At 40.1% G+C, this 27,180-nt stretch overlaps 1 protein-coding gene across 3 annotated transcripts in view; it reads right to left on the bottom strand.

The window, feature by feature from the left end:
• DGKQ (diacylglycerol kinase theta) overlaps positions 1 to 27,180 on the bottom strand; it is a 101,459-nt gene that overhangs the window by 21,433 nt on the left and 52,846 nt on the right. For all 3 annotated transcript variants that reach the window (XR_012635499.1, XR_012635500.1, XM_074931689.1), the window contains exons 8-18: positions 21,893 to 21,993; positions 20,200 to 20,423; positions 19,284 to 19,374; positions 14,025 to 14,079; positions 12,822 to 12,883; positions 12,413 to 12,563; positions 11,554 to 11,592; positions 9,800 to 9,915; positions 2,830 to 2,981; positions 1,304 to 1,452; positions 588 to 769 (exon numbers count right to left, since the gene is read on the bottom strand). Coding sequence is in view for 1 of the 3 variants with exons in the window: in XM_074931689.1 (XP_074787790.1) it covers positions 588 to 769; positions 1,304 to 1,452; positions 2,830 to 2,981; positions 9,800 to 9,915; positions 11,554 to 11,592; positions 12,413 to 12,563; positions 12,822 to 12,883; positions 14,025 to 14,079; positions 19,284 to 19,374; positions 20,200 to 20,423; positions 21,893 to 21,993 (1,322 nt within the window). In the remaining 2 variants the exon portion in view is untranslated. The remainder of the gene's footprint in view (positions 1 to 587; positions 770 to 1,303; positions 1,453 to 2,829; positions 2,982 to 9,799; positions 9,916 to 11,553; positions 11,593 to 12,412; positions 12,564 to 12,821; positions 12,884 to 14,024; positions 14,080 to 19,283; positions 19,375 to 20,199; positions 20,424 to 21,892; positions 21,994 to 27,180) is intronic.

The raw sequence follows: 27,180 nt of genomic DNA, 5'->3' as shown, positions 1-27,180 counted from the left end.
TAAACAGAAACAATTAATATGAACCAAGGGACCAGGACTTTCACACTAAAAAAACAAAACTGATGCCAAAATAAAACAGATGCCACATATACAAACATGCAATGGCAGTAAGATGACGGGAGGATTCACTTCCTGTATATGCTACCAACTCAGTAATTTTTTAAACTGTTTAAGGTAAGATGAGAGTACTTTGTGGGGGGGTGTTGGTTTTGGTCGACACTCCTGTTTCACTAGTGTTCTGGGAATTGTTTGGTGTTCCTTTAAAAAACTTTTCTTATTTGAGAAATAAATTTCTTGCCCACTGAAGCACATAGGTATGCCGTTGTCACTTGAATCTTTTCACTGATCCTCTATAAGATACTTTTTGCCAAACAGCTATGAAGTGTGTTCTGCAGCCAACCAGTACTACCAAAACTGAAGAATTAGATACAGATGTATGCTGTGTTCACTAAGGAATAACTCAGTCAGGCCCAAGCTGAAAGACAGGCGAGCACTAAAAGACTAAATTACATTAACGTCTATTTTCTTTGTGATTTTTACTAGAACAACAGTTCCTAAGAATCAAACCCAAACAGTGCTCAGCTCACCTTCGGAGGCTCAGGTTCCGCAACGCCATTCTCTGCACCTTCAGCTGGTTCTTCTGCATCCAAAAGGATAGTCCAGCGATCCATCAGAACGTCGTCTGCCTCATCCACAGAAACCAAAATCGAGTAGGGGTCTTCCCCACTGTAGCCAGCTCCCCAGCGCAAGACCCTCCCTAAGTCATTACCTGGGCAACAGTGAAGAACCCCAAACTATCACTGCATTTCGTAAGTTAATTAAAAGCATCAATAGTGCACCAGCCCTGTTTCACAAATCAAATTGCATTAAGGTGCTCCAAACAAGTCACTTAAGTAATCATGTTAGACTGAAAAGTTAACAAGTAAAAAAAAATACCTAAGTGTTGTTGTGGCCGCATATGTGCTTAGTATCACATACACATATGCTGTCTCATCTGAAGAGTTTTCACAAAGAATGATGGAAAAACCTTTTACAGAGTTGAGAAGTCAGGGAACAGCTGAGTTCACTGGTTTACAGCAATGGCTAAGGCACCTGTGCCTGTCAAGGGGTGAATATTTTACTCTCTTCAACTCCTGTCCACTGAAACACCCATACCAACACCACACCGCTTTTCCTTCAGAAAGCATGACTAGTATTTCATTGAAAAGCTGATACTGCATCTGCTCTCCAACACTTAAAGATAAAGAAAAACCTTCTGGAGGACTTCTACCCTCAGAAGAATGGTGTTTGCTGTGATTCTCACCTGTTCCTAAAGGTAAGATGGCAACGGAGGGCTCTGAACACACCAGCTTGTGCCTGATCTCCTCCAGAGCACCAAGGACCCAGCCGACGGTGCCATCCCCTCCGCACACTAGCACTCGGAAGGAGGGAACTTTGGAGAATGTGTGAAACCTCAATTGAGAAACAAAGCAAATGAGAAAAGAAATATTACAATGTAGCAGAGGAAAAGCAAAGCCTCTTAATATGCTATTTAAAATAACATATTAGTACTGGATTCCTCCTCCTGCCTCTTTACCGTCAGTTTCAGGGTCAACTTCAACTTCAACGTGAATGGGAAAATAGGAACTCTTAGATAATGCTGTTTAAAAGGAGTGAAAACCACATTCTTCTAAGATCCTTCACATCTAGAGTTAAATTGTTAAACACTTCCTTTTTCACCAAAGACCTATTTTCACCAAAGACCGCTAGCCATCATTTCAATGGGAACATCTACAACTCTCTAAATCCTAGTGGGGATGTTGATTAGCGGTGTGTTTTGGTTTTTTTTTTCCTTAGTCATAGGACTCATGGTATATTTTCTTCTTCACAGTACTATCTTCCTGGTTGCTCTTACCTTTTGTGGCTTTCATTCTACATACCAAGATAACTTGCAAAGGTATTGCACAAGAAGCAATGAACAAGTGGAAGCATTTTGCCATAAAGCCACAGAAGGATTCCATGGGCAAAACAAAAAGAATGAGTTACTGAACTTTCAGCTTGAACTGCATTAGAAAGACAACAGAATCATACAGTTCTGACAAAAAACTTTAAGTTTGTGCAGCTTGTTTCTCCTGCCTCCCGCATAAGCTGCATTTCTCCCATGAAAGCATCTGTTTTGAAGAGCTTGTCAGGACTGTTCTTTGTTAGAGCAGTGCTGAAGGAATGAGACTACTCTGAGTCGCTACAAACAACACTTTCAATTTTATGAAGCTGGTAACTAAGTAGTGTTGATTAAATCAAGTAATCAGTTCCTGCCTCCCTACAAGCACATTATGTTCTGTTCCTTGTATTTAGAAATGCTGCAGCTGTGATCAGGCAGGCCCTGTTAATTCTGCAATTGTAGCCAAGTTTCAAGAGTCAAGATAGAAGATTTTATTACACTTTCCTGTTAGTTCCCATGAAACATCAGAGGAAATAAAAGTAAAACCAAGCCTCATCGGGAAATGTGACACTTCTCTTTCCACTCCCATTCAATTATAAAATCTTTTTATTTTTAATAATTATTAAATCTGTGTTATTGTAAAGTGCATATGACTGTTCCAGGACTGGACTCTATTAGACTTGACACAAGGATATATAACAGGAACTACTCTATTCTCTTTTCTTTAGAAAACCTCAAAGTTTCAATCTGTCTTCAGAGAGAACCAGTCAGAAAGAATGATCCACTGCTCTGGTCTTCAAGCACAGAACAGAAGCAATTTAGATCTTCATAACAACTGAATCTGCCTCATCCTTTCAAAAAATAACAAAACAACATAAATAAAAAAATGTTAAAATATGATGACTTACCCAGGCAGTGGACCACCATTGGTAAGTTCAAAGACCTGATGTGGGTTTAGGAGCTTTCTAAAACTGTACAGCAGATCCCGCCCTTTTAGACCACCACTTTTTGGATTCACAAATACAAGAAGTGGGCAGCAGTTCTGAGGTATCTTGGAATCCTGAAAGAAGATAAGAAAAAGGATTAGCCAAAACCATGAATAGGCAGGAAAATTACTACTGCATCTCAGAAGTATTTCCTGATGCTTCCTTGATGCTTAGTAGAAAAATCCAGATTAGATAAATAAAAAGATTCAGATGTCCAGACAAGCTGCTGATCTTGTTTTTCTGGTAACTTAAGTTTCCTTAACCTATTCCAACTACAGAGTTGAGTCTAACGTTAAAAACAAAGGCACTGTAAGTAGTCCTTCCTACACATTTTCAGTAAAGAGTCTATGTCAAAGAATAGCGTGAAGGATAAGGTACTTTCCAGAATCATCTTTCTTTGCAAAGAGAGAACTTCTCCCAGAAACAACTGAAACATCTGTCTTAAGTTTTGTGGTCATCTAGAATATGTGTTGATATACAAGGACAAAACTTGAGGGGGTGTTCCATCCCCTCTTTTTGAAATGTTTTGTCCCATGAAATAAGAGGCTGAAAGTGTCTTTTTAAAATAAGTATTTAAAATTTTTTACCAGAAGCATTTGGTGCCAGTATTTTATGATCCTTATGATCCTTACACCTACTGAAGCTGTTGCTGAAAGGGCTCTCAAAGCATGGCCATGCTGTGGGGGGAACTCAGTATACCACATCCAGAAACCACTCCAAAGGAAGCCACTGCACACGGCAGAGGGATTTTCTGGGATACTCCATGGACTGCACTGAACAGTACCTGCAGCCTCACCAGAGGTCAAAACTTCCAGCTATGAGAAGTACCCACTTGGGACTGGTTTTCAGCCAGCCAGCCCATAAATCATTCTGTAAAACAATTTGAAAACAGTTATAGAAAGATGGGAAAAATGCCAGCACACCCTTCATCTGTCCAGCCACAGAGCTGTGGGGCAGGTATGTGTCAGAAAAGTCTGTTGGGCATTTCAACAAGTGTGTTTCAAAACAGAAACGTTTGCTACAGTCCCTAAATTGTGGTAATTTGTATTTACAAATTGGACAGCATTCAGGGAACAGCAGTTTGTCACGCAGCTGACAGGATGGATTCAGGGAACAGAACAACAGTGCTAAATATAAGTCAATTTAGACAAGAATGATTCAAGGGGCGGTCAGGCAGCAGCATGACTGCAGCATGCAAACACGCAGAGGGATACCAACAGCTACAGAGAAGAGGAGACAGCACCCAGAGCATCTGCTGGCTGCTGACTATAAGCGACCAACCACCAGAGAGCATGAACTAAGGTGAAAAATGGAGAAATCAGTATAAATTAATGAGTAACTCTGTGGGGAAGCAAACTGGAGTCTGATGTTGAGATACCCTAGACCACCTGTGAGCTGATTGGGCTGCTTAAGAACAAAGGAACGTTTGAGGCTTCCCATTATTTGAGATTTGCTCAAATTTTGCTTTCCTAAAAGAGTTGGGTGCTAGTCCTCTGCAAGTCACACCCTGCCAGATATGTCAAGATACCTGCAAACACATAAAAATGCTGCTCCTCTGTGCATTGCCTGCATGAGAAATTCCCTCTGCCATCCAGTGTGACTTGCAGACACAAACAGAAAACACACCAGGAAGAGGAACACTAAGCAGGTAAGGTTAGTGGAGAGGCACACACTTCTCCTCTTGCCCCTTCCTTCCTCATCCTTTAGATTCTACCACAGACATTTGTTTCAAAAAATTAGCCAAACGAAAGCTATTTTGGCTGACAAAGTGCCAGAAGAGACTCACAATTTTGTTTCACTAGAAAGGCTTCAGTGCTGGTAAAACTACTGGGTTGGTGAGACAGAGGCTGCAAAGCTGTCCACACAGCTTTCTCCAGAGGAACCACCTTCATGCTATACTGTGATGACTCCTAGGTCAAAACACCTCTCACCTCCGCATTCAGGCTTCATTCAAAGCATTCCCAGCACCCAAGGGTAATACATTTATTTCTGTTAAGCACATGGAAAGGATATGTGTAGACAGCTAGGAAGTCTAAGGAAAACAATGCATGCCATTGTCACAAAAAGGAAGGATTTCTTGAGTTGTAAGGTCAACAGCTCAAGGATCCACACATCCCAATGAGAGAAGTGGATTTCCTCCCCTTGAGCCATCATAGGCATTAATAAAATAGTAAACAGAGCTCTGGCTTTTCCAGAAGTAAAGCCCTTCTCATTACTCCATCAGTTTCCACACCATTATCTGCCATATTCCATTATGAATGGTCCTTCGAAAAATCCCACAAGCAATGAAAGGCAAAGCAGCCCTGAAGGGAAATGCTACATCCCATGGGGTAACAGAGCAAACTGTTCCCTTCCTAAACTGCTGGTTCCAGCTTCTACTCTGCCCTACCTTCCCACCTGACCACTTCTCCCATTTTTTCCTCTTCAAAGCTTTTTTACTACCTAGATTTCATCTCCAGTCATTTCAACTTTCTGAATACAGGCTATCTGAAACCTCAGGCTTGGTTCAATGCCCAGAAACTTGTGGGGTTTTAAAAAGGGTGGGTAAAGGGAAAATAGAAACAAAAAATATTCAGTTCTGAAGCTCAAAGTAAACAAAAACTTTTTCAAAAAATAATGTGAGGAAAGAAACCAGTCTAACATTCAAGTCAACCCTTACTTGAATGTGGATAAGAACATCTGATTACCTTCTCTTCTTCAGGAAATCAGTTTCTAGAAATACTAGTTTTGGACATTTAGAAGTGACATGTTGAACACATGTTTTATATTACTTGCTTCTACAGGGAAGTTCTAATGCACTGGGTTTAAAATCAAGTAACTAAAGTAATTCACAAGGAACTTCAGGGAATTGCAAGGATTTTTGAGACATGGTAAGCTCCAAGGCATTTAAAAGCACAGCTGTGTTTTGGAAAGTCCTCTGAAATCTTACCCAAGTAAATATATAGTGTTGCAAATGTGTATTTACAGTTTTACAAATAGGTACTAAGTATATAAACATAAATATGTATTTACAAAACTGCCACCTAAACTTTCTGACTGTCAATATCGTACAAAAAAAAAAGTGAAACACCCTGCATGCTACTAGGACTCACAAGCCATTGTGGAGAATGACTAGAGCTAAAAAAATATCTGTATGTAGTGTAAACTGAGCAGTCCTATCCCTCAAAACCACCTTTGTTCAAATATCTTCTAATGTAAATCCCTAACTATACCTGTTAAGGACTAAACGAACCTATGTAGAATAAACAGAAGTATTCTAGAAAGGGCTTAGTTAACTTGTTTCCCGCACTCACTCTTCAGTAAACCTAAAGGAGTGAGAAACACAGCTAACCCCTAGATAAAGGCCAGCTTCTAAGAAAACTATTATTTTTCAGTCGGGGTTAAAAACTCTATGACAGCTTGTACAGCAGAGCAGGCCCACTGCATTGCCTTCTGAAAAGTACATGCTCCGTTACAATTACAGATGGCCACAAGGGTAGCACTCTTACGCTGCAGAATTTTTTTTAATACCTTAATAAAGTCCCAGTGGGAATGTACAAATGAGTTTGTTACTGAGCAGAAGAGGATGTGTGACTCACAGCCTGAGGACTCCCTTCCCCCTTTAGCCCTGGCTTCAGTGCTCTGCCTGAGGAGTGAAATCTGCAGAGGGGTTTTGTGTTGGCTGGCGTTCAGGAAGGAATTTATTGCTTGTTTCTCAGACACAGCTGAAGTAGGTTGTGTGATTTAGACACTCTGACAGTCACTGTGAATTGCTTAATTTGTCAGGATTAGCACAATGTGGGTTCAGGCTGGGACAAAATATTTATTATCCACGCTAATCCCCTTTCTGTTGAGTGTACTGTGCAATCACATCTCACAACAAAGCAGAACAAGGCGTTCTGTGCCACAGGCCTGCCAGCATGACAACCATGGTACATCTCCTAGGGTGGTGGGCTGTCTCCAGGAACTGTAAATATCAATAAGTGACAGGTAAAACTCAAGATTTGAAAGCAGGCTGTCTGCAGCATCTACCATGTGCAAGGATTCATGATGCCCCAAGTACAAACTTCTTTCACACTGGCCAGAAAAAAACCCACTGCATCTGATCAGAAATGGTGTGTAAGGTGTCTCAACACAACCAGAGCAGCAGCTGGGTCAGCAATACACGAGCTCAAGATTTTCTTTACTTTTTGGAGAACTGCAGCAGTGGAAGAAGGGTGAAAAGTAACCTTTCATGGTGTTTTGGCTAAAAGGGTTATTAAACTATCATCCTTTTAAACTGGACACGTCTGTGTGAGGAATTAGTGGAATGAATGAAATTGAAAGTTTCACCCATTTGGGAAACTCCCACATCTTTTTCTACTACTCCTAAGTACATAACCTAAATACAGTTTGTCACAAGGTACTCCACTGCTAAGTGGCATTATTGATAAAGCCACAAAAACTTGCCACGTTTTTGCTGATACTGGCCTCAAACAGCTCTGCTTATTTCACTCTTATCCATAGTGCAAAAGTAGTTCTGGTAAATTAACTTCTATTCAAAGATTCAGGCCTGCAGTGTCTTTCACCTTGACAAAAAACAAAGAGTGATACCAACCTGCCCCTGCAGGTCCTTACAGACAGCAGCTAAACAGCTTTGTAAAAGACCATATTTTTTTTCACACTACAAAGAAGAGAGTATTTTAATTTATTTGAATATTGTGAAATGAAAATTTGATTAAATTCCTGAAGACCTGAGATCATGAAACTGCAGAACAGATTATCATATCTGATCATACTAATTGCTTGACTTTCTAATAAACAGTCAATGAAAACTGATTCTTCATTCAAAATTTTAGTAATGATAGTAAGAGGATGAATTGCTGGCAGACTTGACGATGCCAGACAAGAACTGGGCCTCCTCCTTAGAAGGTATATCAGACACAAAGTAAGCAAATCTCACCTCAGAAAAACGAAGGACTAGAAACCTGCTAAACACCAATTTACATCTGTGCTTTTACTGACTTTTAAGCAGGGTTGTTTTATTTAAGTTGCAATTTGGAAAAATCGTTCATTAACCAAAACTCTGTGGCCTTTATCACCTATTCTTCTGAGACTATACACTAGCCCTTCATTTTCAATTTCTTTGTATTTCACCCACAAGAGGAATGTCACACAGAGCATGAATTTAATGTTGTGCTCAGTTCCTGTATAAGTATTTCCTGGTGCTGTATTTAAATGGTCACATATACAAAGTATAAACAAAGGCTAATAGTATTGTATGATAAAAGGATAATCGATGTTGTAAAGTACCTCAAGAAGTCATTTAGTCCCAACTGCTACCCAAAAAAGAGTCAACAATCACTCATTCGTTTACCCTATTATTTAGATTAACTCTTGGCTTATTTCACTGAGATGACCAAATATAAACAATACATATGGAAATGGAAACAAAATGTATGTGCATATGCACAGCGCCTCTCTCCTCCTTACATAGTAGAAATCCATCCAAAAAAGTCCCCTGAAGTTTCTAGAAAACATCTTGCATTGGGTAACAGAAAGCATTATCTGTATTTTCTGGGCACCAAGTTCACTTCAAACATATTAGTGTCAGAAAACCAGTTACACACACAGAATCAACAGAGTGGAGTATGTCCAACTTCACACATCATGCAACAAATCAGGGCTCATAATGCATTTGCCTAAAAACTTTCAAAAAAAAGCATCCAAAAGTAGTCACATCTTCATGCTGAGTTCTCTTTCTGATAACAGAAACTCTGAAACCTAGTTTGGACAAGGGGGGACCTTTGTTTCTAATGATTTCACAAAAACATAATGCTGATGCATGCATAAGAACAACAGACTCTTTTTTTATGGAGGGGGGATAGTTTTTAATCTTGACAGTTTCATGTAAGCACTGCCACTAGTATTTGCTCATATATAAAAAAATAATTTTGCCTTCAGAAAACTTTGACAAGCATAGGACTCTTTAAATGGTGAAAGCAGACATGTAAGTATGCAACTATGGCTACTGAACTTGAGACCCTCCCATCTAAAGATTTTTACAGTTCCCACTAATTAGGTATTTTTTTAAGTTTTCAACCTTGTGTGAAGTTCTAAGAAGTCAAACCAAGACCTTCACTTCACTTGCCATAATGCAACTCCAGAAAGACAGTAACTGCAAGATACATAACAGCTCAGCAGAAGGTAACCATGTCTACATGCTCTTTTGGACAGAACCTACATCATCCTGGTTAAAAATCACTTTGCTCAGGAAGCTTTAACACAAAACTTATTATTAAACCAACTGATTCATATGAAAGTAATTTGTAACCATAAAAACTAATAAACCACAATCAAGCCTGAATTTGTGAAAGGACTCATGCTAAATCTTTCAAAAATTCATTTTCCTCTGCAGTCTACAATGCAGCATTTAAACAAGGTCAAACACCCTCTGCTACAGAATGGAGGAAATGAAGATGCTATAAATATGAAGACTAGCGTAGTATTTTATCTCATGGTTAGTGAGGAAACACATTTGGTCCCCCCAAAATAGTTGTTGTAAGCTTTTTAAGATGTGCCAGCTAAAATTAAAACCCCACATAAGTTTCTGATCACTGAAAGAAATAAAAGGAAAAAAAATGTTTTTCTCCCCTTTTATAGTTATATAGTTACGCAGTGTATAGTTGTTATTCCTGACAACTCAACAGGACAAGTGACTTCACTCACGGAAGTATAACATATACACGAAGTACAGACTCTCAAATACTTTTTTAAAATCATACTACTTACAGAAACTCATTGTATGGCTCCTTTAAGTAAAATGTATTTTCATTTAGGAAATGTCCATTTTCATAGGACTTCCAGCAGAAAGAGTCCTAAGGTAGTTGTTTTTCTTTTAAAGACATATTTTAAAATCAAACCCATTTCTTACCCTAACTTCAGGAATCACCACAGCATTCAGAGGCTTGTCATTGACAGTTGTATCTTTAACTAGCATATATATTCTTTCAGCTTCAGAAAAGCATGAAATTTCAAGTACAACAGCACCTGTAAAGAGGCATCAGAACTATGTTTTATATTTTCTATTATTAGGAAATCAGTATCATCATATTATGGAAAAGTTTACTGAGTTTATTCATGACATTATTAGGTAAAGGCTGCCCTGCAACAACTGTGGTTGTTGGCTATCAGTGAATTAGGCTGTTTTGGTTTTTAAGCCTTCCTTCATACTCCCAAACACATCCCAGATTTTTGTTAAAGCAAAGCAGTTTAAGGACAAGAAGAACTGCAGCACAGAACTGATGCATATTTAAAAGCTTCCTTTTGGCTTCAGAAGTATGGCCTATTTCCATACTTTTTATCAAAACTAGGAGGCTGTTCTCATCATGTAAAAGTGACAAAGGTATCAGGTTTCATTTTGTATCTCACTGTTAAAAATCCAGTAGTTCCATTCATTGACAGTATCTCAGTAAGAATTATTATGAGCAAAAATTTAGTTTGAGAATCAATTGATGATCTTTATGTTGACTTAGATCCTGTATGGCGAAGTGGGGAGGAAGGGAAGACAAAATGAAAAAAAAAAGAAAGTAAACTTTAAACTAACTTGTCAGTATTTAAGATACTTAGTGAGGAGGCAAACTGGGCAAGACAAGATCAAAGCATGTAATGGGCAGCATATGAGATGCATCTGGCAACACAACCTGGCTGCAATCAAAAGTGAGAGTCAGAAAGTTAACAGAAACATAAAGATGCTCAGAAAGTAAAAAACCACAAAAACCACACGGAAGCAGAAATATCTAAAAAACACATGCAGGTAAACTAGGTTAAATGAAGGCGTGACAAGAGAAGAGTATCACAAAAACAACTAGTCTCCACTGACAAATATGAAAAAAGGAGAAGGCACATCTGAAAGCTTTATCATTTTCCTTATGAAAAGTCAGTATTAACTAGCCATGTGGATACAGCAAATACACAAAAGAAGCACACATCAGTCCTCAAAAGGACACTATGAAGATTCATTTAGCAGTGATATAAAGTTAAGCCTGACAAAGGATGTGAAACATCTCAGATATGGACACCTAAATGTACTAAAGATAAATTCCACACTTTTAAGTTTTACTAAATGCAGTTCTCCACCTGACCACTGAACTACAGCTGCACAGAGCCACAGTTGCTCCAGTTCTCAGGCTTTGCTGAAATAAATTTTGTATAGCAGAAGCAAAGCAACAGCTCAAAGGATGAATGCAGAGACAAGTGTACTGATTTTCTTCAGACTTCAGCCACTAAACTCCCACTTAACACTGTGGTAGATGACAGTGACTGTGAAACAATTCCATCAAGTTCAAAACCAGTACCAAATTTTAGTATTTTAGAAGTCAAAATAAAGAGGGAGCACTTGAAGGGTTTTTAACAGTTCTGTGGTGGACTACTCAGTTGATGTACAACTTCAAAACTCATTTTTATGGTGAAATATTAGCACTTTCTGGTACACAAAGCATGAAGTCAACCTTTTAATTTTTTTTAATATGGTAACACTAATCCATTGCTCTTCATAAACACAATGTGTAACATTTTATCGGAAGGGCTTTTGCTTCTGTAATAAGACTATGAGCTTAGAGCCTCCAGTATTAGGCTGTAATTTTGAAAACAGACATCATTTGCAAGACTAAAAATCTTAATGCTTACCTTGTGCTTGATAAACATGACTCACAGACACTACATTTGCTGCAAAGGGTAAAAATATAAACACATAAAACCTTGGGTACATTTTGAGTAAATATTTAAAATATTTTTAAAAGTTACATAAACATAATATAAATAAATATTAAAAGTTATACAAATATAGGGAGAACCTCCAGCTAACACTTTCCCTCTCCTAAGTTTACTTTGCAAGTTAGAAAAGCTAAAGTGATTTTTATAGAAGGTGACTTATGAATTCTTTCTGGCATTTAAAGTTTAATTCCTCTTGAAGTTTTCCTGAAACAAAAAGCACGACACATTCCTGACACTGTTTATAGAACAAGTTGGTTGAAAGAGTATTATGAAAAATCAATTATACATCTTTGAAAAAGAAAAGTAAATTCTTCTCACTGAGTGCTTGTCCATATGTGTGTGCACACACTACTCATACTTCTCTGTGACCAGGCACAGAGCTCATGAACTACACAGACAGCCCATGCAAAAAATGTCAGAGGTTAATAAAGCCAAGGAACATTCATGCACAGGGAATTACACTACACTGCCATAATTTGAATGGTTTAAGGTATGTACGGTTCACTTTCAAAAAGTGATGCTTTTTCACTAAAAAAAATTATGTGCTTACATATAACTCAAGTAATGTAATAACTCTGTGCATAATGAGTTGTCACACCTCTCATGCAACCATGAACATGGTGAATAAAAAAGCCCCCTGAGAGAGTACAAGGCAGACTGATTTTTCAAATAAGGTCAGAAAACATTAAGAAAAAATAAAAAGGAGCAATAGATGCTACTACATTTTAATCCGTATGAGTGAATATATCTTAAAATGCACCTGTTTACTTACTTTTGATAGCTAATTCATCCTTGAGAATATTTGTGTATTCTTCAGGGGAAAGCTGAGGTGGAAGGCCACCAACAAATAAATTTACTCGTACAATGGATTTACTGTTTTCCACAATGTAAAATCTTGTTTGATTCATCTGACGTATTGAAGTCTACCAAAATAAAGAAAAGTAAATGATGTGACACCTGGCAAAAAGATACTGTGAAACAAAATCTCAAATAGTTCTAAACTTAGCAATCAAGTTCTCTATGCCTAAAGAATATCACAAACAGAAGCAACCTTCAGTTCAAGCACTTAGCTTCTCTACAGATGAGCCAGCTGGGAGGGCAACTGATTGATTACTTTTTCTGTAAGAAATGAGACTCCCTGCTTGATATAAAGAAGAATCAAGTTTCTTTTTCAGATTTACCTTTCTTATGTCCTTGAGTCTGTTAAGAATCAGTTCCTGATTGTCCAAGACCATGCGCTGAACTACAGAGAGAAAGAACATTAATCGTATTTGAAAACATTGTAAGTTATTATCAGGCTCAATTAAAAACTATACAAAAAAATAGGGAAAATTCACAGCTCTGTGTACAACTATCATTAACATAAAGGACCAAGCAGAGCTGAACTACTCATTATTCAACAGAAAAAACATACAGGTGCTTTGAACACTCTGATACTGTTTATAGTTCTTAAATATCACCCTCCTTTAAAAAAAAGCCAGAAACAGTTTGAAGCCACTCAAAATGCAAGCAGTACTTTGGTAACAAGCTGGGTGACAAGACTTTAAAACTGCATTCCCTGACAACTACAGGGAATTCTGAATTTTATTAAAGTATTAAAACTATTTAACAACTTCAGCTACAGCAAGGTTGTTAATGATGCTTTACAAGAGAGTACCCAAAACCAACCAGTAAGGTAAGACATTCACAAGGCTACAATAACCTTATAAAACAACTTACTGATAATGGTCACAAAGAAAGCAAAGTGTCAGACCAGTATGTCAACTACAAAAATATTTATATGGGTGTGGCCAGGGCATCATCAGACTCTTCAGTGGATTCAGTTATCTCAACATGCAGCCTCACAAATAATGAAGCAAAAAAGGGATGTGAACTTGGAGAACACCAGCTCAGCCCCTGCAGGATCAGAAACCTCTTGAGCAATGCTAGAACTGTGTATTTCCATATTTTGTAGTGTACAGAGTATGTGTGTGTATTATCTCAGGACTCAAATTTGTTCTTGTTTAGGAGAGGGGAAGGGGAGCCAACTGAACTTCACAATTAGTTGTTACTAAGTGACTTAAGGCAGTTAAGAAAATTATGTCAGTTAAGAAAATTATGTCAGTTAAAGGCAGCTCCGAAAACAGGGCTCTTTGCCAAAGTGTCAATACCCACCAGAAACCACTAATAAACCTTTATGTGATGATGAAGAAAGAGAAGAGAACCATATTCCCACAGGAACACAAGACTGTAAAGGACCATTATCCTGATTAAGTATTTTAACATGATGGTGAAGTTTCATTTGTAAAGGCATTTATTGTAAAAAATTAACTGTGACTGTGTTAAAAGGAAAAAAAAACCCTAGAAGTTACAGATGTGCCTTTGGCCAATACTCCTTCACTTACCTTGCTTACTGCTCATAAGCACTTCCACCAATTTGAAATTCTTGAGGCACTCCATCTGCCAGAAGATGCAACATGTAAATATTGTTTCTGAATTAAAAACAATTTTGCCAGATGTTTACGTTAACATTATCACAGAATCATCTAGGTTGGAAAAGACCTTGAAGACCATCCTGTCCAACCGTTCACCTCGCACTGACAGTTCCCAACTACACCAGATTCTTAAGTGCTAAGTTGACCCTACTCTTAAACACCTCCAGGGATGGGGATTCCACAACCTCCCTGGGCAGCCCATTCCAATGCCCAACAACCCCTTCTGGAAAGAAATGCTTCCTGACATCTAGTCTAAACTTCCCCTGGCGCAACCTGAGGCCATTCCCTCTTGTCCTGATGCTCACTACTTGGTTAAAGAGACTCATCCCCAGCTCTCTGCACCCTCCTTTCAGGTAGCTGTAGAGGGCGATGAGGTCTCCCCTCAGCCTCCTCTTCTCCAGACTAAACACCCCCAGTTCCCTCAGCTGCTCCTCGTACGACCTGTGCTCCAGACCCTGCACCAGCTCCGTTGCCCTTCTCTGGACACGCTCGAGTCATTCAATGTCCTTTTTGGAGTGAGGGGCCCAAAACTGAACCCAGTCATCGAGGTGCGGCCTCACCAGTGCCAGTACAGGGGTGAGATCCCTTACCTGCCCCTGCTGGCCACGCTATTGCTGACACAAGCCAGGATGCCATTGGCCTTCTTGGCCCCCTGGGCACACTGCTGGCTCCTGTTCAGCCGGCTGTCAATCAGCACCCCCAGGCCCCTCTCTGACTGGCAGCTCTCCAGCCACTCCTCCCCAAGCCTGTAGCGCTGCTGGGGGTTGTTGTGGCCCAAGGGCAGCCCCCGGCATTTGCCCTTAGTGAAACTCCCCCAGTTGGGCTCAGCCCATGGCTCCAGCCTGTCCAGGTCTCTCTGCAGAGCCTCCCTGCCCTCGAGCAGATCAACACTCCCACCCAACTGGGTGTCATCTGCAAACTGACTGAGGGTGCACTCGATCCTCTCGTCCAGATCATCAATAATGATGTTAAACAGGAGGGGCCCCAAAACCCAGCCCTGGGGGACACCACTCGTGACCAGCCACCAACTGAATTTAACTCCGTTCACCACAACTCTCTGGACCTGTTCATCCAGCCAGTTTTTTACCCAGCGAAGCGTTTGATTGTCCAAGCCTTAAGCAGCCAGTTTTGTCAGGAGAATGCTGTGGGAAATGGTGTCAAAAGCCTTGCTAAAGTCAAGGTAAATTACATCCACAGCCTTTCCCTCATCCAATAAGCAGGTCGCCCTGTTGTAGAAAGAGATCAGGTTTGTCAAGCAGGACCTGCCTTACATAAACCCATGCTGACTGGGCCTGATGATCTGGGTGTCCCGCATGTGTTGTGTGATGGTACTCAGGATAAGCTGCTCCATCAGCTTCCCAGGTACCTAAGTCAAGCTGACAGGCCTGTAATTTCCCAGATCATCCTTCCGACACTTCTTATAGACGGGCATCACACTGGCCAATTCCCAATCTATTGGGACCTCCCTGGTCAGCCAGGACTGCTGGTAAATGATGGAAAGTGGCCTGGCGAGCACCCCAGCCAGCTCCTTCAGCACCCTCGGGTGTATCCCGTCTGGTCCCATAGACTGGTGTGTGTCTGTGTGATGCAGCAGGTCACTGACTGTCTCCTGGATTGCAGGGGGGTCGTTCTCCCAGTCTCTGTATTCTGGCTGTGGGGGCTGGATTCCCTCAATACAACTAATCTTGTTATTAAAGACTGAGGCAAAGAAGACATTAAGCACCTCAGCCTTCTCCTCATCACTTGTTACCATGTTTCATTATGTTGTACCCTGCACACAGAACATGGAAAATTAAACATTTTTAAATCAACCACAACATACTTCCCCTAACCAACTCCTCCTGAACCAGGAACAATTTTCGTTGTACACACTCAGTCTGCCAACACATGGCATCAGGCTCCTGCGTCCTTAACTAAGTTAGCATCATCACAGCCCCAGGATGAAGGGGCACCTGTGAAGTACGGTTAACTCTACCATCCCATCATACTGGAATGACCAGCAGCTCAACTAGGATACTTCCAGACTGCCCTTTCAGAGAAAGTGCAGAGGCCTGGGGAATGAACCCACTCTCTGAGATGAACCAGGCTTGGCAAAAGCAGGCTGACCAGTCCCCATCTCCTAGGGCACTCCACTGGCACTGATGGAATGAAATCCTCTTCACATTCGCCACAGTCCTTTCTCCAAACTATACTGCCACGGACCACCTATGTCCCTTGCAGACAGATAAGCTGGCACAGAAAAGATTTGAACCATTTATTAGGATTATCACAACCCTGGAAACGTGACACTCAGGACTGAGTAATTCTCTTAATTTTGGCCTTGAAACTCAGAGAATAAATGAGTCTTGCTTTACATGTATTAAAAGCCTCAGTGGCCTACATTTGCTTTGCCTGAAATTTGATGAGAACGACTTGGAGAGGATCTTCAGTACAGGCAAATTCTGGATTCCAAAAAGATTTCCTGTATGTGCATCTTCATGCAGAAAAAGGAGAAAATCCTTAAAAAGCTATTAATATCAGAGAAATTGCAATTGAGCCAAGGAATTAAGTCTCTTACAACATAAAACCAGCTGGTGGTGTGCTCACAATCCCCAACTGCTTGCTGAATGAAATGTGTACACTACAGCTCATGCCTCCATATCTATGTGACTGAGCCTGCCAGTGTCTTGGCACACTTGCAAGTTCTGCTAACATGTTTCCTAAAAGTCATGCTATCTTGGCACCAACTGTAAGAAAGACAGGCAAACTGAAAAGAAATCATCTTCCAAGGAAAACATGGGCATCTACAAGATTACAAGATTTATCTAATGATTTCCAATGAGGTGGAAAGGAATCCAGATGATAAAGAATATAAATGCCATTCTGCCTTGAGTCCTTCCTTGTAGTCCTTGAGGACTACAGAGATGCTGTCATCACTGAATGGAGAAAATTTGTATGGCCAAAGTTGTATGTTCAAGCTGGCCAGCACTGTGAAGGACAACAAAAAGGGCTTTTTAAAATATGTTCATAGCAAAAGGAGAATCAGAGATAACATTGGTCCATTACTTGATGAGGTTGGTCACCTCACAAACAGGGATGTAGACGAAGTGGAAATGTTTAATGCCTTTGCCTCTGCCTTCAACACCGATGATGGGCCCTGGCACCCCCAGAGCCCTGTGTTGGAAGACTGTGGCTGGGGGAATGACAAACCTGAGCCGACCCTGAACTCGTTCAAGATCTGATGCTCCAGCTGGATGCACATACATCTATGCTGCCCAATGGGATTCGTGCCAGGGTATTGAAAGAGCTGCTCAGTGTCATCATGGGACCTGTCTCCATTATTTTTCAATGGTTTTGGAAGGCTGGAAAGATCCCAGTCAACTGAAAGCTGGCAAACGTTGTCCCAGTTTTCAAGAAGGGTAAAAAGGAAGACCCTAGTAATTACAGGACTGTCAGTCTCACTTCAGTGCCTGGTAATATTGTGGTGAAGGTTATTCTGAAGGTTATTACTGAAAAACATTTGAGAGACAACACAGTCACTGGCCATAGCCAGCACAGGTTCACAAAGTCCTGCTTAACCAACTTAATTTGTTTTTATAACAAGGTCACCCATCTAGTTGATCAAGAGAAACCAGTGGATATGGTGTTTCTGGATTTTAGCAAAGCTTTTGAAACTGTCTCTTACAGTATATCCTTCTGGATAGCCTGTCCAGTACACAGCTAGACAAGTCCGTAATACACTGGGTGATCAACTGGCTGACAGGTTGAGCTCAAAGGGTTACAGTAAATGGGGTTACAAGTCACCAGTGGGGTTTCCTAGAGCTTGATTTTAGGGCCAGTGCTCTTTAATGTTTTTATAAATGATCTGGATGCAGGAACAGAATGCACATTAAGTAGGTTTGCTGATGATACTAAACCAGGAGGAGCTGTGGACTCCCTCAAGGGTAAACAGGCCTTACAAAGAGATCTGGATAGGCTAGAGAGCTGGGCAATCACTAACCATATGAAATTTAACAAGATAAGTGCCAGACTCTCCACCTGGGACAGGGTAATCTTGTTTATAAATACAATTTGGGGTACAAGAGGCTGGAGAACAGCCCCATGGAAAGAGATCTGGGAGTCTGGGTTGATGTCAGGTTGAATGAGAGTCAACAGTGCACCCTGGCACCCAAAAGAGCCAATCATGTCTGGGGGTGCAGCAAGCACAGCACAGATAGCTGTCTGAGGGAGGGGACTGTCCCACCCTACACTGCACTGGTGTGGCCCCACCTCAAGTAATGTGTGCAGTTTTGGGTGCCTCAATATAAGAAGAATGTCAAACTAATTGAATGTGTTCAGAGGAAGGCAAACAAGATGGTGAAAGGCCTCAAGGGAAGGCTTATGAGGAGTGGCTGAGGTCACTTGGTTTGTTCAGCTTGGAGAAGGGAAGGATGAGGGGTGAGCTCATCACGGTCTACAACTTAAGAGGGGCAGCAGAGGGGTGGGTGCTGATCTCTCTCTGGTGACCAGTGATAGGACACAAGGAAATGGAATGAAGCTGCATCAGGGAAGTTCAGATTGGACACTAGGAAAATGCTTTTCACTGAGAGGGTGGTCAGTCACTGGAACAGGCTCCCCACGGAAGTGGTCACAGCACTGAGCCTCCCAAAGAGTTCAAGAAGAGTCCGAGTGATGCTCTCAGTCATATGGTTTAGTTTTAGGCAGTCCTGTGAGGAGCAGGATCTTGGACCCAATGATCCTTTTGGGTCCCTTCCAACTTGAGATATTCTATGATTTCCTTTGCAGAGCAGCGCAAAGAAGTAGAAGACAAGCATAATCATCCTAACAGTGATTGCCAGTTTCCCAAGAAGGTAAGATTAGCAATGTAGTTACATACAAGTGTATTTTAAATAAGAGATAAACAAACAGGAAAAATATACTGCATGACAAGAATCATTGTGTTCATACAAGTAAATCTGCTTGACCCAGAAAGACAGATGGTAACTTATAGTACAGAGCAACCAGGTCTATCATCAAGACTGTAGAAAGTTTTGAGCATTATACCAGTCACAAGAGATAATCTACCAAACATTAACAACATTAATATGAACTGCAAATGGACTGATTATAATTTTTCCAAAGAGAAAAACACACACCTTGCTCCAGGGTCACTCAAGTGATATATGGACATATTTATGATCTTTTGTTTACCTGCCTTCCAAGTAATGGAAGCACTTCTTTGATCACAGTCTGTGTAGTGCTATCCTTATTTACTCGTAGAGAAACATATGCCATTCCCACCCTAAAGAGAAAAGAAATATTTATTTTAAGACAATCAGTTGACCTATCCTGTGTGTACCTTTTTTACCTAAGTGGCAAATTTTCTATGGGGATAGTCAGAAATTTGTAGTAGTTGAAGTTAGTTATTCACTGAGGCTCAAGGCAGATGCAGTATTAGCCCCACAGACAAAGACTTTCATCTCAAGAAACTGGTCATTACAATCGTAGCACCGTAAGTTAGTTTCTTCCTATACACAGAACTACCTGCAAGTCTTTCACAAAATTTGGCAATGTAGTTGTATTAGTAAAATGAATAAGTGTTTAAATTTATCCTCATTGCTCTTAAGAAATGAATAGTCACCAGCCAGTCTTGTTTCCACTGCTAAATATGCTTAAAATGTGTATTTTCTCAGTTGTAAATGGAACAGATTTTTTTTTTTTAACTCCTATTGTCACATCAGAAGTTACACTGAATTCTTCCTATTTAATACTTCTTCCAAAAAACTATCAAGCTTTTAAGTGACATGTGTATGTTATCATTTGTTTACAGACTCAGTTAATGTAAAGTTGCATTTTCTTGGTCAAATGCATGATACTAGAACTGCACAAGTTACACAGTATATCCCAGGCACATAAAGAAACCCACGAGCACATTTCCAGGCACAGAAATTAATGATATGTATATTACTTATTCAGAAAAATAAACAGAAGAATCCTGAAATACAGAAGAAACTACATTCTCTGTTCTACTTCTGCAGCTTCAATAACTGAAACACACCAGGCTAAACTACAGATAACAAATGTAGCAAAGCAGGGTAACCTTGGTATAAAGGAGGAAAACACTCACTTCAGCCAGGCAGCATAAATTCTGATCACTTCCTCATCCTTTGGTTTGGCTCTGATGATCCAAGCTTCAGGAACCGATTCGCGGAATACTGAGCCCAAGTTGCTGTCCTCTACAGCATCGTTCCTGTTGATAACATCATCAGACAGCAGCGCCTGCTGCGTAAAGGTCTGAAGCTCATACTCCTGCTGGTCATCATTTATGTAGTATGCCCTCAAAGCAGCCTCCTACAACCCAGCAAGATAAATTAAAACTTTCTTGAAAAGACACTGTTAATACCTGGATAGCCACAAACATTCATAAATACCTTACTTATGGAATCAATCTTTAACACATGTTTTAGCACAGAACAGTGCATAAATAGCAACGGCAAAAAACAAAATGAGCGAAGTTTTGAAAACAAATTTCAGTAGAAATTAAGAAAACTTGAGATATCAATACGTTTGACCACAGCCAACAGTACAGTCATTTTATCTCCATAGATCAAATGTAAAAATTCAGAACTAATAAAACTACACTCACTGCATGCAAAATTTGCTCCATGAGGAAAAAGGTAAATTACAGTTGACTGTGCCCAGCTGTGCATATTCATTCTTTTTGCACTAAGGGGATGCTGAAAATCAGTGAGCTTCTCAGACACAAGACTGCCCAGAACCCACACCCCTGTGAACAGGAAATGTAAGGGCTGTCCTTGGAAGACAGAAGCTGTCACAGGAATTTTACATCCATTACTGGCTGGTGCCTGAAGCACCTCTGCTAACACAGACACTGCAGTGAATACAACCCAGTAAGTCACTTACAAGAACTGTTATTAATCTGCCCTGTTATTAGAAGCAGTAGCCTGAGAAAATGTGCTTGAAAGGCAAGTAGCAGTCCTAAATAAGTGTTTTCAGCACTATACATAATTTTCCTTGAAAATCTTTGACATGCAGAACACTACAAACGATTTTCAAAACTCGTGTTGATTTTGAGCACATATCAAGATAAAAATCTTAATGAACTGTAGGTTTAAATTGTAAAAATTCTGATGTAATAAATTCTCCAGACTCCTGTGCCAAGCCCTTTATGAATTTGAGTCCTCACCATGCTCAATTCTACTGCGCACCACCCCATACCCTCTCTGGACTTCATTTCTGTACAGTATGGGGTCTCTGCCCAGCCCAATAAATTAAGATCTGTACAGAACATTTCATTTAGTATCAAGTCATGTTTTCACCCCAGATGGACCACTGGAAAGCCTAGGGAGTGGCCACCATGCGACCAATAATTCATTACTTTCACAGCCAAGGAGTAGAGGAAACTATGGCATGCTTCAGTCTTCAAAGATGATTAACTGAAGTACAATAGTGGTGACTGTCCAGGATAAATGTCAAACCACTAAATACTACAGAAGAGGAGAAAGATCTAAGGAGCTGATTATCCAGTATTGCTCACATCAGTAAAATCAATCAGTGTCACACAGGGAAGGAGAATGACTGCTTAACATGTGATGTGGTGTGGTCCCCATTATGCTACAGATATGTAAGCAATCACTTCTTCAGATGCTCTAAAATAAGAGCACTACATGAAGAAGTCAAATTACATTGTAATATTATAGCCCATTTACAGATCTTGTTGTTGTTGAGTTGACTTTTGTAATACACAATCACAGGTCCCTTTATCACACTAGAATATTGACCTTCACCATGTATCTTACCACAACTTCTTCATTTTTTGCAATCCTTGGAACTGAAATCAGTCGAAATTGATTGCGTTTCACTGCATCATTCCCATCAAATATCTTTAACGTTTGTTTACCTGAATGAAAACAATTACTGTATTTCAGTAACACACCCCTCAAATCATAAAGCTACCTGAATAGGAAACATATAATGAAACTATTAAAAACCTACTTTTAACCCACATCACAAGCTCTGAGGCTGAATCTTTTCATTTTTGGTTTGTTACTCTTCATTTAAAACAGGGGTACATTTGCAGAAGAAAGTGGAAAGACTATTTCAAATAACCATAGTTTAATCCTGGTTTTTGATAGAACCGTTTACATATAACTATACTGCTTAGTATATCTTCTTCATCCTTCTTCTTAGTGTCACTTCTTCATCCTCAGCATTCAAGACTGCATTTATTATTGACTAGTCCAACAACATGAAAACCAAGACAGAGTGTCATCACCTTCAGAACAGCTCCCAAAGCACTGCCAGTTCTGAGCTCCTCCTTCTGAAGAAAGTCCTTAAAGTACCTGGTTAACTGTACAGACAACAGGAGAAAATACAGGAACAACAGAAAAACTAGAAGAAAGAAGGTACAGCAAATGAAGAACTATGACCCTTTGCTGTGTTTCATTTCACTAAAGTCTTATCAAATCCATGGTCAGATCATGGATCGCATGTTGTTGCACAGACATCTCTGAAAGGGTGAAGTGTTAAGGATTTCGGGGTAACTCTTCACAAAGATGAGTTAAGACTCAGTCTGGTGTGGTCCACTGTATGACCAAGTTTCTCTCTTATTTAAGTGACTATTTTAAGAGCAATAGCAAAGTATAACCAAATTCTCATAGAACAGGCAGTTTTGGAGAACTTTTAAGAACAAATGAACATTGTCGATCCAATATGTGTGTCCTTACAGCCTATAAAAAGGAATCAAGTTAATCAATTCAAATCAAAAAGGAGATTCCAACAAGACAGATATTGTGTCCTCTCCTGATCACATCTTTATGAAGACACCTGATGAGCTGTTCAGTTTCACAGGTTCTCTCATGTAATCCCCAGTCGTATTTTACAACAGACGTGACTATTCTTCACAGACAGAGCTTGTCCTTTTTATTGCAGTGTTGGATTGAACTGTTACAGCACAGGGTACAGACTGATCTCCTAACAAATCTGTATAACTGCATTCATCATAAAGTAATAAAATCACTAGAAGCTATCACTTGCAGACGTGAAATGTTAGAAATATTAACTGAAAGCCACATACATCAGCTGTAATGTCCACACAATTGGTTAATCATGCAGTGTGTTAAGACATAAAGGAGAGATGCATCACATGCTGGAGTCTACTTTCATCTTTCTCTTACGGCTTGGAAATACATTGTAGAATGGCAGAAAGTACTGAAAGCATTTTGCTCTCAAATAATATTGGCATTTAGGTTCAAATAACCACATTAGCAAACTACCATTTGACAAAGAAGAATCAAAAAGGAGAGCTGGAATTGGAGAAGCAAAAAACCAAACCACCCCTAACTGACGGCTGAAAAATTCAAACTAGAATCCCAGGCAGAAATGTGCATCATTGGGTATCTCAATGCTGCACTGACATATTATGAGGAAAGGCTGCAGCAAGTAACTGCTTTGCAAGGACACTTCAGTAATGTTCTGCTAGCCTTCTAGAGACACCTGAAACTCAGGTACACTGTGTCTGACCTCAAAGGAGGTGATTCTTCCCCTCTACTCTGCTCCTGTGAGACCCCACCTGCAGTGCTGTGTCCAGCTTTGGGCCTCCCAACATAAGAAGGACATGGACCTGTTGGAGCGGGTACAGAGGAGGCCATGAAGATGATCAAGGGGCTGGAGCACCTCCCCTGTGAGGACAGGCTGTGAGAGTTGGGGTTGTTCAGCCTGGAGAAGAGAAGGCTCTGGGGAGACCTTAAAGTGACACATTCCAGTACTTAAAGCGACTATAGGAAAGATGGGGAGGGACTCCTTATCAGGGAGTGTAGGGATAGGATGAGTGGTTAACAGTTTTAAACTGAAAGACGGTAGATTAGATCTAAGGAAGAAATTCTTTGTGTGAGGGTGGAGAGGCACTGGAACAGGCTGCCCAGAGAGGCTGTGGCTGCCCCCTCCCTGGAAGGGTTCAAGGCCAGGTTGGACGAGGCTCTGAGCAACCTGGTCTGGTGGAAGGTGTCCCTGCCCGTGGCAGGGGGATTGGAACTAGATGATCTTTAAGGTCCCTTCCAACCCAAACCATTCTGTGAAGGGAGGACAATTAAGCAAATAGCAGTATCAACAAGCCAGGACTTCAGGAGAGCAGACTTTGACCTGCTCAGGAATCTGCTTGGAAGACTCCCATACAGTCCTGAAGAGAATGTTGTAAAGGGCCTCAGGCAAGAATGCACCCAAGGTCAAAATTGCTGTAAGGGGCCACAGACAAGAATGCACCCAAGGACATAATTTTTGCAACTGTCATGGGTACATCCTGGGGAGGGCAGATAAATGAGCTGACACCTGTGGAAACCAGATCATGAACCTGAGAAACTTTACAGAGTGGTAAGACAAGACAAGACCTCATATGAAAGAAAGACTCAAAGGTTCATGGAAAGGACACTAAGTGACACCTCTTCAGCAACCATTAGGGACCAGCACAGACCACCGAAACCCCCAAATGAAGGCCCTCAGAGACCCTTCCCCAAATTTTAGTACACTTGTGCTATATATTAACATATGCATTAGATTTTCTGGAAATGAGCAGGTACTTCTGGGAAACTGCACAAGTATTCATTTGTTTTACTGTATAAATTGAGCGTGCCTTTGCCTTTTGGCATGCACATTAGGTGGAGCCCCCATGCATCCAGTGGTGCAATAAAGAGAATGCCTGCTTTTCAATGTTACATTGGTGTTAAGAGGTTTATTCCCAATTTCAGTGACAAGAAGAGGTAGTGGATTTTCAAGGATTGCCTCCTCTAATCTCAAGAACTGTTCATCCCAACACTCAGGGAAAAACTCAATCCCACTATCTGTCATTGATGAAGATAATAAATATTACAGCACTGGTCCCAGTACGGACCTTTGAGGACACCATTTCACTTGTTTTCACTTAAGGCATTGATGTGAAAGAACAAAGGGATAAGCAGGAAGCAAAAGAACCGAAATCCTCTGTGAAAGTCAAATTGAAGAATCAAAAATTACTGCCTTTCTAAACAGTATCTACACTCGACAGATCTTTGGGCTTCTGGTTTTGCAGGTTTACTTCTGGCTCCTGTCAAGAAGAATGAACTCTGGAAGTGCAGCTCTGATTTCTTCTTCCCTGCATGACTATGCCTCAAGTACTCTTTTGAGTGTAGTTAGCTGAAACCTTTTACAACATCTGTTTAAGACAAATAATCACAATTTCCACATACGATGTACACTCTTTACAGCAAGGGAGAGTGAATTATTCTACTGGAGAAGAGTGGTTGGGATGTATAATACAATACATCAGGACTTTACAAGTTTTTTTTTCTAAATATGAAAAGTATTGGTGGATTTGGCTTTTCAGTTTTCCAATTAATCAACTTAGTCGTTGCCAAATTTTTTTTAGTTACAATATGAGGAACATTTAAATATGATCAACTCTCACTTCTAAAGTATCCTTGAAACTCTGCTGTCTTTGCACTGAGACTACAGCACATGCCAGAAAGCCACTCCTTCTGGATTTATGTCAGAAAAAGTAAAATTCTTTTAGAAGCAGATTTCTCTCAAAGTAATCTCCATGGTGACTTTAGCATAGACAAATTTTAATCAAAACTCACACTGTGTCCTGGGTGACATCCTTCAGGGCTAACACAACTTGAGAAAACACAGCAAATGCTGGTTAGTGACAGCACAGCCAATGTTCTGAGTCTGAACTTTCACAACATTATCAAAATCTCTACCGTTTTCTCTAGCAAGGCAGAGAGTAGACAACCATCTGAGAATAAAAACATTCATCCAAGTTTTAGAATTTGATTTCATTTGAACTGCCTTTGTAGTCTGTTCTTGTTAGATACTAGCTGGCCTGAGAGAATCCCTCGCAATTTTAACTGCAGGTTTTTTTTAATGAGTGCTCTACTTCTTAAGACCAGCCAAATGTTGCAAAAAGTTGGCTTGACTCTTAAAATAAACCGTTTTGCGAAGAGTTTAGATCTACAGACCGGTAGTAAGTAGGCTCAAGTACATTCCTTAGCTAAATACACAGTATGTTCAGTCCCTATTTCCTCAAGATAATCCATTGTACAAAACAAGCTCAATTTATCAGTAAAAAATCATGTTTAACTTTGTCGCTGATCCTCACAGGGGACACTTTCACTGCAACCTGATGAAAGATAGCTTTCTTATACATGAACTTCTGGCAACACATTAACAAAAGAACAAACAGGTACTTATTTGACCACAACTAGTCATCCAGAAAACCCCAATGCATTCAAGTGTACATTCACAACCTGAAAGTTAAGTGGTGTCTTATGCCAGTTTTATTTGTCTAGCTAGTTTTGGAAAGAAGCACAGCTACAATCACTTTCAAAGTTAGTTAAAGCTCTTTCTCTCTCCTGTTCCAATTTTTAAATATTAGAAAATGTTCCAGTTATAGAAGTGAAGTCTACATACCACTACTTAGTATAAAAAAACCTTGCTAATATGCAAGAGATGCACATAACAAATTTTGGTATTTAAGGAAATTACAACCTGTTTAATAATATTGACACTTCACTGTCAAACATATTTTATCTTTTCCTGTTGGATCAGACTACACAGTACCAGGACTTTTTCCTGAAAAAAACACATTACTTTTTTTCTTATCATGGGATACTGAGTTGAAAAAACCCTGTTCTTCATGTTTATGCTTTTCAAGGGAAAAGAACTACAAAAAGGTCAGCTCCAGGCATAATTTACAAACGATGGATTCTTAGTTCGGAGGCTAAGATATCAAGTTTTCTTGGGAAAAGGATAAACAGCATTTGATGAGTCCAAAGCTCATGAATTTTGACTTCCAAATCCCCACAGACAGGACATAGCTTATGAAAAGACTGATGTATGGCTTGTGGCTCAGACAGGAAAATGATGTAGTCCTGAATGTTTCTGCCACTGAAGAAAGCTAGAGGCCTACATCAAACATGTTGGTGGCATTTACTCTCAAAATACTAAATTTTAGCAACCACTTACTAAGAACCATTCTACCCAACAAAACTTGTGCTGTCCATGCACTTTCTGCTCTCCTTCTCTAGTGACTGCTACTTCAAATTACAACAGTGTG

This window comes from Athene noctua, chromosome Z (genome assembly GCF_965140245.1).
Source record: "Athene noctua chromosome Z, bAthNoc1.hap1.1, whole genome shotgun sequence".
In the NCBI taxonomy this organism is placed as follows: Eukaryota; Metazoa; Chordata; class Aves; order Strigiformes; family Strigidae; genus Athene; species Athene noctua.
The sequence above is the reverse complement of the archived record's forward strand: the minus strand, read 5'-3'. Positions and strand labels throughout refer to the sequence as shown.